The sequence below is a fragment of the Urocitellus parryii genome, chromosome 6 (genome assembly GCF_045843805.1).
Source record: "Urocitellus parryii isolate mUroPar1 chromosome 6, mUroPar1.hap1, whole genome shotgun sequence".
NCBI lineage: Eukaryota > Metazoa > Chordata > Mammalia > Rodentia > Sciuridae > Urocitellus > Urocitellus parryii.
The window spans coordinates 36,163,933-36,180,961 of NC_135536.1; the positions used below are offsets into that span (position 1 = coordinate 36,163,933).

The window sequence follows — 17,029 nt, forward strand, 5'->3', positions numbered from 1 at the left end:
TCAATATTAAACAGAAAGTTATTGGCATTACCAATTTAAAAGAAACTGAACTAAATTTATTCCAAGCCAGTTTATCCAGCACCTCCCCACACACATTTTGGCACTGACCATCAGTTAGGCCATATGCTTGCCTTCATTATTTTTTTTTTCCCTTAGTTTGTTCAAGCTAGGCAATAGCTTTGTCTTTTATCTGAAAATGAGGTACTAACTAGCATTTATGGGTTTTTGTTTTGTTTTTTGGTGCTGGGGATTGAACCCAGGGTTTCACACATGCCAGGCAGTTTTTATGTTCTTAGTGTTATAGACTTTCTGTGTTTTTGTTTTCATTGTGCTGGGAATTATACGCAAGGTCTCATGCATGCTAAGCAAGCAAGCACTCCAGCACTGAGCTATGTCCCCAGCCCTGTATTTCTTTGTATATGTTTTCCACTTAATCATTTTAAATTTTTATTTATGTAGCTATGCTGGGGATCAAACCTAGGGCCTTATGCATGCTATAGGCAAGTGCTCTACCACTGAACTACATCCCCAGCCCTTTATATTTTATTTTCAGACAGGGTTTTGCTAAATTAACTACCTAGCCTTGAACTTGCAATCCTCCTGCCTCAGCCTCCTGAGTAGCTGGGATTACAGGTGTGTGTCACCACGCCTGGATATTTTCTTGGCCATGGGGCTGGGGACATACTTGCCTCACATGCACAAAGCCCTAGGTTCAATCCCCAGCACCATAAAAAAAAAAAAAAAAACTGGCCTTAAGATCACCAGGAACTATTAACTTTTTGTTTTTTTCCAGTGCTAGGGATTGAACCCAGGGCCTTGTGTATGCAAGGCAAGCATTCTACCAACTGAGCTATACCCCCAACCCAATTATTAACTTTTGATACAAATACACTTGGACTTCTCACATTTTCTCTTTCTTATTGGTACTGGGGATTGGACCCAAGGGTACTTTACCACTAAGTTACATTCCCCAGCCCTTTTTATTTGTTTGTTGTTTTGTTTTGAGACAGGGTTTCCCTAAATTGTCAGGCTGACCTTGAATTTATCTTCCTGCTTCAAACTCCTAAATCCCTGGAATTACAGGCAATGTACCACCATGCCCGCTTGGAATCTCATATTCTCAATGTGCAGATGATACATTCTCAAAACTGTTAGGGTAAAGGGAAAACAGAAATGTTATTATTTTAATGAACAACTGTAGAATATTTACTTGGTGCCAGGCACTCTGTATTTCATTTAATCAATTTTTTTTCAGTTTTCAGTGGACACACATCTTTTTTTTTTATTGATTGTTCAAAACATTACAAAGCTCATGATATATCATCTTTCATACATTTGACTCAATTGGGTTATGAACTCCCATTTTTACCCCAAATACAAATTGCAGTATCATATTGGTTACACACTCACGTTTTTACATAATGGCATATTAGTGACTGTTGTATTCTGCTACCTTTCCTATCCCCTACTATCCCCCCTCCCCTCCCCTCCCATCTTCCCTCTCTACCTCATCTGCTGTTGTTCAATCCTCTCCCTTGTTTCCCCCCCTTTCCCCTCACAACCTCTTATATGTAATTTTGTGTAACATTGAGGGTCTCCTATCATTTCCATATGCTTTCCCTTCTCTCTCCCTTTCTCTCCCCCCATTCGTCTCTGTTTAGTGTTAATCTTTTCCTCATGCTCTTCCTCCCTGTTCTGTTCTTAGTTTCTCTCTTTATATCAAAGAAGACATCTGGCATTTGTTTTTTAAGGATTGGCTAGCTTCGCTTAGCATAATCTGTTCTAATGCCATCCATTTCCCTGCAAATTCTATGATTCTGTCATTTTTTAGTGCTGCGTAATACTCCATTGTGTATAGATGCCACATTTTTTTTATCCATTCATCTATTGAAGGGCATCTAGGTTGGTTCCACAGTCTAGCTATTGTGAATTGTGCCGCTACGATCATTGATGTGGCAGTATCCCTATAGTACGCTATTTTAAGATCCTCAGGGAATAGTCCAAGAAGGGCAATAGCTGGGTCAAATGGTGGTTCCATTCCCAGCTTTCCCAGGAATCTCCATACTGCTTTCCAAATTGGCCTCACCAATTTGCAGTCCCACCAGCAATGTACAAGTGTACCCTTTTCCCCACATCCTCGCCAACACTTGTTGTTGTTTGACTTCATAATGGCTGCCACTCTCTCTGGAGTGAGATGGTATCTTAGGGTGGTTTTGATTTACATTTCTCTAAGTGCTAGAGATGGTGAGCATTTTTTCATGTACTTGTTGATTGATTGTATGTCCTCCTCTGTGAAGGAACACACGTCTTTAATTTATTTGGTGCTGAGGATCGAACCCAGCGCCCCACACATGCCAGGAGAGCACGTTACCGCTTGAGCCACATCCCCAGCCCTGCTATTGGGTATTAAACCCGGTGTGCTATATCACTGAGCTATACCCCAGCCCTTTTTATTTCTTTATTTTGAGACAGGGCCTTGCTAAGTTGCTGAGGCTGGGCCTTCAACTTGCAATCCTCCTACATTAGCCTCCTAAGTCGATGCAATTATAAATGTGCTCTACCCCACTCATCCTCATTTAATCAATTCTTTGAGATCTATTACACTTCTCTACTGCTGAAGAAAAAAAAAACTAAGAATCTGAAGGGGGTTGTTAAGTTACCTCAAGGTCACTGAGTTCATTAACTCAGTGATGGCCAGTGATGGAGTCAGAACTTGAATCCAGGTGAGTTGACTGCAGAACCTGAGCTCTTGGCTATTCATTAGTCTCTGCTTAAATTGAAATCCACTCTATCTTGATGTTAACCTTTTCACTGTGTTGTTCTAAGTCCATGAAAGACAGAGCCTTTACTCTGATGATCAATGGAATTTTCATATCCCCCTATAGTCTCCTGGGATATATTTTTATATTTTTTTATTTGTTCTTTTAAATCTGGGATATATTTTAAATTATGAGTCTGTTTCTATAAAGGTCTGAGTTAAGTTGGAAGAGTCATTTATTTTTAAGCTTCTTTCCCCCTCTATGATTATGGGGGAATCTTTGAAAAGAAAGTCTAAGTAAAGCACTTTGTGCTAAAGCAATGAGAATAGGAAGAAAATGCGTCTGTTTCACCTAAAAATTTACAATTTTCAACTCTAAAAAAATTGAGATTTCAAATGTTAGACCTTACATATGACTTGTTGGTAGAGGAAAAGCTGCTTGCTTATTTGGCTTTGAATCCAGCAGATCTTTTATTGTAAGCTGTTTTTATTCTTGAGATCCCAAAGGGGCCTCTGAATAGTGAAACATAACTTGCCCTAGAGTGAGGCCAGAAAGCTGTTTCTGACTGTCATTCATTAACACACCTGAGAGCATTTTAAAACAGTGCAAGGAAATTCTAGAACCAGCTGAGAATGTGTCCTCAGAGTGGGCAGATTCAATTTTTAAGGAAAAATATTCTGAATTTGACTGATTATTAAGTACAAAAGAAATTGTATAAACAGCTGGGAAGTGTTTTCTTTTCTTTTGGTACTAGAGAGATTGAACCCAGAGGCAACAACACCAAGCCACATCCCCAGCCCTTTTTAATATTTTATTCAGAGATAGGGGCTTGCTTGCTAAGTTGTTTAGGTCCTCACTAAGTTTATGAGGCTGGCTTTGAACTCACACTCCTCCTGCCTCAGCCTCTGTGCTGCTGGGATTACAGGCATGTGCCCAGCTGGGATCACTAAAAAAATAAAAGCCAAAGCCAGGCAGTGGCACACACCTGTAATCCAGTGATTTAAGAAGCTGAGGCAAGAGGATCACAAGTTCAAGGTCAGCCTGGGCAACTTAGTAAAACCCTGTCTCAAACAATAAAAGGATTTGGGGATGTAGCTCAGTAGTAGTGTTCTTGGGTTCAATCTCCAGTAAAACACACACACACACACACACACACACACACACACACTCCCACACACAAAGAGCTACCATATTTTCAAAAGCATCCCCTCTACCTTGGTCCCTTATGGACTACACACACTTCTGCTTGGACTCACTTGTTTCCCTTTTTACCGAAAGCCCACGCTATTACTCAGTCTTCCTACCTTTATGGCTCCCCCTTCCATCTTGAACCACCTTGGCCCTGACCTGTGGGCCTGTATAGAAATAAGGAGAGAAACCCCTTAGTTAACCTAAAAATAAAATGTTCAAAGGCACCAAATATTTGATCCTACCTCATTTACCCTGTTGCCTTATGAGAGAGCTTTCTATTTTTCTGTCTTTGACCTGGCTGGGTTGAGAAGGGAGCCATGAGAGAGCTCAAACCTTCTTTCCAACCTTGCATAAGTGGTATAGACATGAAGGGATCCTTGTGGAATGTAAGTGACTGTGACAGCACAGGGGCAACACATAGAGAGGCACGTGTTCATTATGTATGGCTGGAAAAATTATCTGTCTCCAGGGGGACATGTTTCACTGTGCATTAGCTTCCAGACGCTTCCTTCTCCTACATCTCTGCCCACTCTGTGGCTGTCCTTCTCAGTCTCCTTTCCCACTCCCTGTCTCTCCACCCCATAGTCCAGTTCTGCCTGTCACTGTCTCCATCCATCTTTCTCAGCCATATCCATGTCTCCTCTGCACTTTGTTCAATCTCATGCTTGCTGTCTGGGAGCTGCTTTTCTGTGACTGTCTCATTTGTCTGTTGTTCTCTCTAGCTCCCTTTCTCCCATTCCATGTGTGTTTTCTTCTGTTATAATAGCTATCTGGGTAACCTGCAGCTAGTGATAACCTTTTCTTGTTATGTTAAAGCTCATAAGCAGCACTTGGTTTATTGATTGATTGGTTTTTATTTAAATTCTGCAAAAGAAAGAAAAGGTTCTGTTTATTCTATTTTTTTGGACCCAGGGCTTCACATATAAGCATGTGCTCTCTGAGCTATACCTCCAGCCCCAAAAAGGTATTTTTATAAAGCTAGAAAACAGAGTGGAAATGTGACATCAGGCAAAGGGAGGAGCAGCCTGAAGAGAGGAGGTGAGTAGGGGGCATGAGAAGAGGTTGAACCTATGGTATCTTATTTCCTCTCAAATAAATCAGGTCAGCTATTTGTGGCTGGTGACAACTTAATCTGGACTATGAAGGGTTAAGTGCCAAGTTAGTCTTGCACCTAACTCAGAGAAAGAAGCTTCTGGGAGAAATGAGTTAAATAAATCCAAGAAGCTGATGTGGATAGAATTTTTTTCTGCCTGACCCGCTAACAACTGCGAAGGGGACATTTCAGGAATGGTTTTTATTAAAATGCTTTAGTGGGGCATAGCCCCTGGAAGCTAGACTGGGCTCTGAGGCCAGGCCTGCAGAGCACAGAGGGATGAGGACAGTTGACTGATTGAGGAAGAGGAGGGGCACCCTGGGTCAGAGGAGATGGCAGTATCTGCTGATGAGGGCAGTTCTGATTGCTATTTGCTCTCCTCTTGCTTGCTATAATTAAAGCTTTCCCAATATGATTCTGTTTTCCTGAGCAAACTAGAATTTACAAAAATAAGCAAGAAACTAACACAAAACAGCAGAGATGTATATTTCTATGTATGTATTGTATGTATGTGTGTGTGTGTGTGTGTGTGTGTGTGTATATATATATATATATATATATATATATATATATATATATATATATTTAATCATACGGCAATTGTGTCTTGAGGTCATTGCTGCTCATCAGTTTCAAAGTACCTAATCTTCCATGATAGCCCTGGCAGGAGGGGCTCTTCTGACAAAACAAGCAAAATAAAGAAAATAAAAAAACCTAAATGTATTCAGCAAATTAGATAAGGCTAAGCAGATCCTCCACTAGTCCCAGCATCCTCTTCACTCCTGACACAAGGGAAATGCTCCCCTCAGAATTTCCCTCCACTTTTTTTTTTTTCACTCTTACTGTTTTCATTCCACCTAGATTCCTTCCTCTAATAGACCACATAGAATTCGTGAACCAGAATAAATCAGTTGTTTTATTTCCCTTCAAAGGATGTGAACTTCCACTTCCCAAATTGCTTTGACAGTTTTCTCATTTGCTAGCTGAGGACGATATCAAGAGACATTGACCTTCTGGTTTTGCCTAAAGAGGGAACACTCAGTAACTATTATGCTTTAGCCGTTGATTTGCTTTAACTGTCCCTTCCTTTATCCTCCATGTCCTTACCTACCTTTTCACCTTCTTCATGAACATTCTGCTCACCCCATAGTTCACTGCTACTCCCCACAGCCCTCCTTTGCTGGTGTGGAAATGCTGAAAAGCATATCTACCTGCCTTCAACCTCAGTGTTCCCTACTAGCAGGAGAACATATGGGTCCTCTAGGAGTGTTCACTGATTTTAATCTGATTAGTCCCATCATCTACCCTAAGGAGCCAGATTTTGGTGTTACTGAACTATCTGTGGAGGGAGGAGAAATTGTCAGACATCACTTAAAGAGCCCTGTTCCTTGGACGCTTGGGAACTGCCAGAGAAATTAATCTTCTAGCTATTTAAGGCAATTTCTTTTCCATCATCCTTTGTCAAGATGACTGTACTGGGAAATGAATCTGAGGGGAGTCCCTGAACTGGTACACTCCACTCAATGGCATCTCTCCAATGCTATGCAGCATTCATCATCCTCATACAAGCAGAGACATTTAACATTGCTGCAAGCCAACTCCCCACTGGTACCCGGCAGCAAGAAATCACACATGCACAAGGTGGATACCACTGGCCTAGAGACTGGCCTTTCCTCATCTCTATTTTCTTTCCAGAAAACCTATTGATCTCTTTCATTAAATTTGTTTTTTGCCCCAGATCCAGGAAGGCAGAGGAACAGGATACGCCAGCACAGAATATAACCTCCTGAACATGACTCAGGGGTGCAGAGTAGACATTTAGATTAAATAGATCACTGCCAAAGCAAGGTGTGAGATAGACACAGGGTAGGGGTTGTGCTGTCTCAAAATTATCTTTTCTCCAAACTGAACTTTCTGTTCATGGAATGAGGCTAGGGAGTCTTATGTTCTCTGGGGTCATGAGAGGAAATTCCAACCTTCAACTCTGTTCTCAAGAATGTTTTCCAGGGCAATACTTTTCAAATTGTGTTCTCTGGGGCTCCAAGAAGTACCAGGGAGTTATATGTATGGGAGGGGGAGGAGACAAAGGGGTGTCGTAGAATGGATGGTAGGGGAAGCTCAATGGTGGAGGCACTGGACCCCAGCTCTATTCCAACCTGAATTGATTTCTTTCTGTTGTTGAGATTTCTTTTTTTTTTCTTGTGGTACTAAGGATTGAATCCAGGGGTGCTCTACCACTGAGTTATGTTCCCAGGTCCCCTCCTATATTTACATTTAATTTTGAAACTGGGTCTCCCTTGCCCAGTTTGGCTCAAACTTGTGATTATTCTGCTCCATTAGTTTGTGTATGTGTGTGAATATATATATATTTTTTTAGTACTGTGGGTGAAACCCAGGGCCTTGCACATGCTAGGCAAGTGTTATACTAATAAGCTACAGCCCAGTCCTTTTTATTTTGAGACAGGATTTTACTAAGTTGCCCAGGCTGGCCTCAAATTTGCAATCCTCCTGTTTCAGCCTCCCAAGTATGAGTTCATTTTTTTTTAATGCTTTTTTTTTTTAAAGAGTTTTATTTTATTTTTTTAAAGAGAGAATTTTTTAAATATTTATTTATTTTTTTAAGTTTTCAGCAGACACAACATCTTTGTTTGTATGTGGTGCTGAGGATCGAACCCAGGCCGCACGCATGCCAGGCGAGCGTGCTACCACTTGAGCCACATCCCCAGCCCATAACTCCTGTTTCAACTATAGAATATATTTGGGTCCACACTAGTAGATCTCTAACTCTAGGGGCTCCTCAAACACTTTTCAGCAAAATGAATCTCCTAAGGCACAAGAGTCATTTGTTTTCCAAACTCCCTTCTGCGATCTTACTAATTCCCAATTTCCCTGCATTTGACAAATGCAATTAACAAGCCTCGATCAGTTCCTGGCCGACAGCCCTCATCAATCAATACAAAAATGCACAAGGCTGAGGAGGAGGAAAGGTTGCCACAATACAGGGGAGACCTTACCCTTCTATTTCTATGAATGACCCCTCCCACCCTCTCAAAACATGACACTGTATTGCCCCCTCACCAAACATTTTCTTCCTTCTGGCTTAACTATATAAAAGGTGGTTTTGCCCGTGTCCTTCTCTCTCATTCTTTAAAGGTTTCTCCTGCCAACCTCCTCTATCTTCCCTAGGTCTTGTCCTTAACAGAAGGTCTTGCCATCTGTTGCCACCATAGTTTGGGAACCCCCTCAGTGCTGGGTGTGATAAATCAGCAGTCTCTGTGCTCAGCAGGGCCTCTTCCCACCCACAAGTACCAATGCCAATTTTGTGCTGCTTCCTGCCCAAGAGACTATAAGCCCACCCTCTCTCCCTCTGCTGTGTGCCCACGTGCATGCAGAAACACACACACCAAAAGGACAACGATCCCCAAACCTGTGGTCACTATTGCTTTCACTTTTGCTTCTTTGTCTTCGTGCCCCTCGCCCAGGTGAAAAGAGGTATCATTTATTTCTCTTTGCCCTCTTCCTCAAGGTCTAAGCCTTCCCTTCCCAGTGGTTTTAAGATTCCAAATTTACCCTCCTCACCCTCTGTGCTGCATGTACTATCAAGTTCCCCCCCACCACCACAGGGTGAGAGTTTTTTCCTCTGCAGCCCTGCCTAGTACAGCCCTGTGCATCTTTCCACCTCATCAACTTTTCATCTCTTTGCAAACCGAATTGGGAAGTCTCTCCCTCCTCCCTGCCTCTCTCCTTCTCCTTTGTTATTAGCTTCATGAGTGGGGACATTAATGTATTCACCAGACAATGTCCTCACACCACTGTTTCCTGTAATTACAGTCCCTTCCCTCCCACTGTCCTGGCTTATTTGACTGTAAAGTGCTTGGAGGAGGGACAGCATGGACAAAAGACACAAAAGACGCAACACAGCCTGAGGTTGAGTAGTGAGTAGTGTAATGTTAACATCCAAAAAAGTAAAACAAGTAGTCACCTCTGCTGCAGCTCATTAACATCTGCTAACACGTAGAGGTCAATGTTCCAGAGCTTCAAAAAAAGTACTGATACAACTGAGGACTCCTCCACTATAAGATAGGGTACTGTATCATTAACAATGACAGTCACCCCCAAAAATGTAAGCAGCCACAACCACCCTCCTTCAGAGGGTAGATCCACTATACTTGTCATGTAGATCAGCTACATTGTCACTGGAGACGTGGATCCAACCATCCTCTCGAACATGGTAGAGGTTAACAGAACCTCCTGAGTAGGCATCTCTGTAGGTGGCTTGGTAGATGGCTCGACGGGCCAGATCATAAGCCTGCTCCACATCCAGGTCATATGAGTAGCCTCGATCCATGACCCCATAAGCATACACTGAGCCAGAACCTACAGAGAAGGTGGCCCCAGAGATCCGGTTCCCTTCACTGTCCACGTAGTAAAGGCCTGGAAAGGAAGATGAGATTAGCAGGGAAAAAAAAAAAAGATCATCCCTTTGACACCTATTCCATCTTCTAAGCGAGGCACAGTGGTGCACGCCTTTGAGACTCAGAAGGCTAAGGCAGAAGAATCACCAAGTTTGAGGCCAACCTCAGCAAGTAATTCACCTTCCATGGTAGAAGTTTTCTATCCTCTTAAAACCCTGAGGAAATCAATGTAAATAAAAATAATAAAAAAAGACTTCTGTAAAATTTTTTTTTTCTTATTTTTTCAGTACTGGGGGTTGAACCCAGGGATTCTTTACCAGTAAGCTACATCTGCAACACTTTTATACTCACACACACACTTTTTTTGCAGTGCTGGGGATGACTGATCTTGGGGCACTGCATATGCTAAACAAATACTCACCACTGAGCTACATCCCTGCCCCCTTTCTTCATATTAAAAAAGTTTTTGTTTTTTTCCCCCTAGGATTGAACCCAGGAGAGTTCTGCCACTCTGCTACTCTCCCCAGTCCTTTTTATTTTTCATTTTGAGGCAGGGTCCCACTAAGTTGCTGAGACTGGCCTTGAACTTGTGATCCCTCTGCCTCGGCCTCCTGAGATGCTGGGATTAGAGGCATGCACCAAAGCAGCTGGCTTCAAATTTAATATCAACACCTCAAGATTCTATAACATACCACCCATCTCACCACACATGATAGTAACTACTCTGTTTCTCCTCTTGGCACCTCCAAAAAGCAAGTATGACTTTTAAGCACAGGGCTTTAGGTCCCATGGGAGAGAATGTTTAAAACATAATCACAGCCCTTAAAGAATTTAGATTATTGGGCGATAAAACATACACTGAAAGAGAATAAACCTTAGAGATTCTTTTAAAAAATATTTGCATGGGGCTGGGGTTGTGGCTCAGCGGTAGAGTACTTGCCTAGCACATGCAAGGCCCTGGTTCAATCCTCAGCACCACATAAAAATAAATAAATAAAAAGGTATTGTGCCCAACTACAATTAAAAAAAAAAAATTTGCAGTACTGGGGACAGAACCTAAGGCCTTGCAATTGCTAGGCAAGCTACAACATCCAACCCTTTTTAATTTTGAGACAGGATCTTGCTAGGTTTCTCAGGCTGGCCTTGAACTTTTGATCCTCCTGCCTCCATCTCCTGAGTATATAGCATTACAGATTATGCCACTGAACCTAACTAGTCCATAATTCTTAGTCATGTGGCAAAGACCTGCACTGTCTAATATGGTAGCTATTAGCTACATGTGACTGTTGAGCAGTTGAAATGAAGCTAATACCACACACTAAAATAACATTTTGGATATATCAGGTTAAATGAAATATATTATTAAAATGTTTTTATTTTAAAAATGTGGCTATGGGGCTGGGGATGTGGTTCAAGTGGTAGCGCGCTTGCCTGGCAGGTGTGCGGCCCGGGTTCAATCCTCAGCACCACATACAAAGATGTTGTGTCCGCCGAAAACTAAAAATTTTTAAAAAATGTGGCTATGTTTTACATTTAATTGTAAATTATATTTTTATATTATATAACTACACATTTTAATTATAATCTAAAATTAATGTATGGGGTTAGAGGTGTAGCTCAGTGATAGAAATTTATTTATATAAGTCTATGGCTGCTATATTATATCAACAAAGTAAACTAGATGCCTATTGCTTAAAAAACAGGGATATAAGGCTGGAGTTGTAGCTCAGTGGTAGGGCATTTGCTTAGTACGCGTGTGAGCCACTGGGTTCAATCCTTGGCACCACATTAAAAAATAAAGATATTGTGTCCATCTACAAGTAAAAATTTTTAAAAAACATACACAAAAAATAGGGATATGTTCTGAAAAATTCATTGGTAAGGGGTATTTCATCTTAGTATGAACATCACTAGTATAAACAAACTAAAATGACTATATCACTAGGTGATGTAATCTCATGGGACCACTATTGGATATGTGGTTGTCTCAGACCAAAACATCATTCTGTATCTATGTGACGATAGTTCATATTAATACCTTATAGCCTGCAAACCTAAACTTATTTACTATTTGGCCCTTTATGAAAAAGTTAACCCAGGTGTCACGGCACACGCCTGTAATCCCAGCAGCTTGGGAGGCTGAGACAGGAGGATCGTGAGTACAAAGTCAGCCTCAGCAACCTAGTGAGGCACTAAGCAACTCAGTGAGACCCTGTCTCTAAATAAAATACAAAAAAGGGCTGGGAGCTGGGCCTGTAGTGCACACTTGTAATCCCAGCAGCTCAGGAGACTGAGACAAAGGATCTCGAGTTCAAAGCCAGCCTCAGCAAAAGCAAGGCACTAAGCAACTTAGGGAAACCCTGTCTCTAAATAAAATACAAAACAGGACTGGGGATTTGGCTCAGCAGTTGAGTGCCCTTAAGTTCAATCCCTGGTACAAAAAAAAAAAAGGGGGGGGGGGGCTGGGGATGTGCCTTAGTGGTTAAGTGCCCCTCAATTCAATCCTCAGTATCAAAAAAATAATAAAATATGGGCTGGGGATGTGGCTCAAGCGGTAGCGCGCTCGCCTGGCATGCATGCGGCCTGGGTTCGATCCTCAGCACCACATACCAACAAAGATGTTGTGTCCGCCGAGAACTAGAAAATAAATGTTGGAAAATTCTCAAAACAAAACAAAACAAAACAAAAATAATAATAATAAAATAAAAGTTAGCTGATTTCTTGTGCAATGAAAATTTAGACAGAGTTTTATCAAATTTGTATCAGGCCTAGGGTTGTAGCTCAGTGGTTAGTATGGGCTGAAGCCTTGGGTTCAATTTCCAACACTGGGAAAAACTTTTTTTTAAAATCAAATCTCAATTGTTCTCTGAATCTTCCAACTGGATTTTTTTTTTTTTTTTAGTTGTAGATGGACTTAATATCTTTGTTTCATTTATTTATTTTTGTATGTGGTGCTGAAGGATTGAACTCAGTGCCTCACACATGTGAGGCAAGCACTCAACTACGGAGTTACAACCCCAGCCCCAAGTGGATGTCTTTGTCAACAAGTTCAGATTCAAACGTCTTGTCCTAAAACACATTCATTGATTCTCTATTACCTACCCAAATCCTCTCTCTTGTGCCCCACAAACCACACTTTCTACTGTCTTCTCAAATTCTGCCAATGTTATCACTAATCTTTTCCCTATCTCAGGGGTTCTCAACTCTTCCCATGCATCAGAATCATCCAACAAAGATTTTTTAAAATAATGCCTAGGACCTACCCCAGGAATCTTTTAACATTGGTGTGGGGAGGAGAATAACCATGGAGCTTATGTTTTAATTTCTTCAGGTGAGGGCTGGGGTTGTGGCTCAGTGGTAGAGTGCTCACCTAGCATGCACCAGGCACTGGGTTCAATACTCAGTACCACATAAATGTAAAATAAAGATATTGTGTCCATATAAAGCTAAAAAATAAATATTAAAAAAAAATTCTTCAGGTGATTTTGATGTAAGCCAGGCTAAAAACACAGTTCAGATGATTTTGATATCTACACCAAGCATTTCTCTAGCCCATCCTCAATCCCATTTCCATCATCTTGCCTCACTGGTTTGTCATTGATTCTAATTTACCTTTCCAGCTTTATGGGTCACTATTCCCTTTTATACACTTTAAACTGGACTCCCAGGTACTTCCCCCAAACCTCATTCTTTTTTCCTCCTTCCCTTCATTTGTTATGTTCCCCTTTTCTCATTTTCAAATCAAGAGCAACTGCCACCTATTCATGAAGTCTTCTCCAAATCCTTCCATCAGAAGTAATATTTTCTTTCAAACTTCCCAGCATTTGGCTAAAGACTGATGAATAGAGATCATTTAGAAAGGCATTCATCTTGGCCTGAGGATGTGGCTCAGTAGTAGAGCACTTGCCTAACGTATATGAAGGACTTGAGTTCAACTGCAAGTACCAGAAAAAAAAATACAAGTATGCATCTCATCCACTTTCAGTTTAGATAATTGGTGATTGTCAGTCTCTTGAGGCAAAGAAGGGGCTGCCTCACGCTGAAGGGGATAGGTTGTCAGAAAGCCTTCTTTAAGCAGTACAATTTTGAGTAAGCTTTAATTTCCTGCCATTTCCATGCTAGCCAGGCTCTGCACTGTCTTATATTGTTTCCGCCACCTGGAACAAACCTAATAGCTACAGGATCAAAGTAAAAAAAAATCACATTCAAAATGGTTCCCTGGAACGCACAAGATGTATGGAACTGTTCTTTTCCACATTTCAAAGAGAAAGGTATCTTCATTCCCAGAGTAACAAATGGCGTTCTTTTTCACATCCGCTTACAATACCTTTATTTTATTTATTCATTTTATGTGGTGCTGAGGATTGAACCCAGTGCCTCACACATGCCAGGCAAGTGCGCTACCACCGAGCAACAGCCCCAGTCCCTCACATCCACTTTTTTAAAAAAATATTTATTTTTTAGTTGTAGGTGGTCACAATATCTTTATTTCATTTTTATGTGGTGGTGAGGTTTGAACCCAGTGCCTCACATGTGCTAGGCAAGCATTCTACTACCGAGCCACAAACCCAGTCCTCACATCCACTTTTTAATATCCTCATTCATTCTCCTTTTGGTAATAAATTGATATTCCTTTTTTTTTTGGGGGGGGGATGACGGGAGGGTACTGGGGATTTAACCCAGGGGCACTTGACCACTAAGCCACATTCCTAGATCCCTAGCCCTATTTTGTATTTTATTAGAGACAGGGTCTCACTGAGTTGCTTAGTGCCTTGCTAAATCGCTGAGGCTGGCTTTGAACTTGCGATCCTCCTACCTCTGCCTCCTAAGCTGCTGGGATTACAAGCGTGTGCCACCTTGCCAGCATAAACTGATAATTCTTTATACCCCTTTTAATCCTTGCTCCAAAGCAAGTGAAATACTAGCAGGTATCCTATGGTTGTTCTATAGGATTACTAGGCATGAAGTAAAATTAGAAGGAAAGAATATTTTCAAGTTTACACTAGGGTTAATTACAAAGAAAGTGACAAGCTGTATTGCAACTTTAGTAAGGAACAAATCAAAATTGGCTGAACTAGGAATGTAGGTCAGTGGTAGAGTATCTGCCTAGCATACACTAGACTCTTAAGTTTGGTTCCCAGTACTGCAAAATAAAACAAAAACAAAAAACAAAACAAGCTGAAGGATAAATGACATCAAACACAAGGTTGAACTTCCTGGCAAGGTTCTTATATACTGGAAAGGGTAAGGGATTTCTTTTCAGTGACAACATAACAGGACCTCAATTGACTAGAGGGAGATTACAAGATTCAGCAAAGAAAGAAAGAAGAAATAGGCCTGAAAGGTTCCTTCCAAGCCAAAGACTCTAAAGGAAAAAGGGAAGAAAATGGCTAACCTTTGGGTGGCTTTGCTATCCAATACTGTAGCTGCTAACCAAATGTGGACACTGAGCACTTGAAATGGTACTACTGTCACATATTGAAATATATTTTATGTATTTTTGTTTTTTGCCTTTTTTTTGGTGCCAGGGATTGAACTCAGGGGCAGTCGACCACTAAGCCACATTCCCCAAACCAATTTTGTATTTTATTTAGAGACAGAGTCTCACCTCACTTTTGCTGAGGTTGGCTTTGAACTTGCAATCCTCCTGCCCTTAGTGTCCTGAGCCACTGGGATTACAGGCCTGTATCACCAAGCTTGGCTTATTTTAAGTATTTTGGATCAAATGAATTGTTAAAACTGATTTCACTTTTTTCTTTTTTTTACTTTTTAAATATATCCATGAGAAAAATCTAAATTATATTTTGTTAGATAATGTCGACTAGAGTTTTTTTTTTAACTATAGATGGAGACAATAACTTTATTTTATGTATTTATTTTTTATGTGGTGCTGAGGATTGTACCCAGCTCCTCACACATGCTAGGCTCAGCACCACATAAAAATAAAATAGATATTGTGTTCACCTAAAACTAAAAAATATTTAAAAAAAAATTAAAGACAGAAGGAAAAATATGTGCCAGATATTGTACCAGTTGCTTTACACTTATTACCTCATTTAACCAATGTGACAGATGAAGAAATAGGCAGAGAAAATAAGCATCCTGCCTACAGTCAATGACACAGCAGGTCTAATTGCAGGCCATTTCCAACACTATATTGCCTGCCTTGGACAAAAAGAAAGAAGGGCTAAGAACCTAATCATCACATTTTCAGCACTGCCTCAAAGTCCTTTCATTTATCTACCCATTTAATTCCCCTCTCCCTAGTGTCAGCTCAAGGATCACGTGATAGCAACTCAACTCACCAGGGCCTCTCTTATCCCAGCCACAGATCATGGTGCCCATGGACAGCCCCATGCCTTTGTACTGATACACCATGTTGGCAAGCAGCTTGGAAGCAGCGGCTACGGAGATGCGTTCCTTATTTCGAAGCTCATAGATTCGACACTGCCGAGCCAACAGACGTTCCCAGAAGCTGCAATCCGCTGCACCCCCAGCCATGGTTCCCAAAAGGTAGGGGTTGATCTCTATCACCTTCTTCACCGTCTGGGAGGCAATGTAGGCACCCGCTGTAGCCCGGGAGTCAGCGGCAACAATGACTCCATGTTGAAACTGTTAAGATAGTGGAAAGCATAAAACAGGCCACATCAGACCACACACACAAAAATCTCCCTGGTATTTCTTTTTGCACCAATGCAAATCCAGCACATCTCTCTCTCTGTTCTTTTATACTTTACAATACACTTCACAGAAATCCCTTGACATGGGTAAACCAATATCACACTCATAGATGAGGAAACGGGTTCATTGAGATAGAATGATCTGCCCCAAATCTAGAGATAGTTATCTTAGAGCTGGAGCAGGGACTTCAATTGTTTGGATCCTGGTACAGTACTCCCTCGACTTCACAGTTTCTCCCTAATGCCACAAAGATTAGGTTACCCTCGCCTAGCCTTCCTCTGCCACGGTTCAGTGTCGGTGGCCTCCCCTTGCCCAGCTGGGAGCTCCTACAATAGGAGCAACCTGAGGTCGCCTAGGAACCAACGCAATCTGCTCGACCCCAGCGTCCCCTTCTCCGGCCAGAGTCAGGAGCGAGGTTTCCCCGGACAACGAAACAGCTAAACTTCTGGGGTAGGGACGACAGAAGCCCGAGCCTTCGCTTGGGCTTGGTGGCCGGCTCTTGTCCGGCAGGGAGGCTCGGAAGGGCGCGGGCGCTGGGGGCTCAGCCCAGCAGGGCGGCTCGATCCGCACCTTGAAGGCCAGAGTGGTGGTTCCATGAAGCATTTCAATTCGCGGCTCTTCTGGGACACCCCAGCTGGGCGCAGCTAGGCTCAGCCCATCACTGGAACTCCCTGGTCCTAGGTCCAGAAGATCTGCACGACCCCCAAGTCCGAAAAACCCGCGCCGATTCACCGGTAGCGGCCTCTCCAACACGCTGGCCAGCGCCATGTCTAATGAGGGCAAAAAAGAGAAAAAAAAAAGAGGGAAGACAAACTTAACTGAGAACGCCTACCAAAGAACGGTCGTCACAGCTTCGCTTCCAATTAAATCTATTCTCAGAGAAGAGCCAT

The 17,029-nt window shown here is 41.9% G+C and overlaps 1 protein-coding gene across 1 annotated transcript; it reads right to left on the reverse strand.

Annotated features, from left to right (window-relative positions):
- Positions 1-8,971: 8,971 nt before the first annotated feature.
- On the reverse strand, positions 8,972-16,981 carry Psmb5 (proteasome 20S subunit beta 5). The gene is made up of 3 exons (XM_026406125.2): positions 16,710-16,981; positions 15,764-16,070; positions 8,972-9,477 (listed from the first exon to the last, which is right to left on the reverse strand). The coding sequence occupies exons 1-3, from the start codon at positions 16,905-16,907 to the stop codon at positions 9,191-9,193; spliced, it is 792 nt and encodes a 263-aa protein (XP_026261910.1). The 5' UTR covers positions 16,908-16,981; the 3' UTR covers positions 8,972-9,190.
- Positions 16,982-17,029: the final 48 nt, after the last annotated feature.

Coding starts and splice junctions, on each gene's coding strand:
- Psmb5 (XM_026406125.2), bottom strand. CDS start 16,907: ATGGCGCTGGCCAGCGTGTTGGAGAGGCCGCTACCGGTGAATCGGCGC. Junction 16,071..16,709: donor CCACCACTCTGGCCTTCAAG/GTGCGGATCGAG, acceptor CTATCTTAACAG/TTTCAACATGGAGTCATTGT. Junction 9,478..15,763: donor CTGGGATAAGAGAGGCCCTG/GTGAGTTGAGTT, acceptor CTTCCTTTCCAG/GCCTTTACTACGTGGACAGT.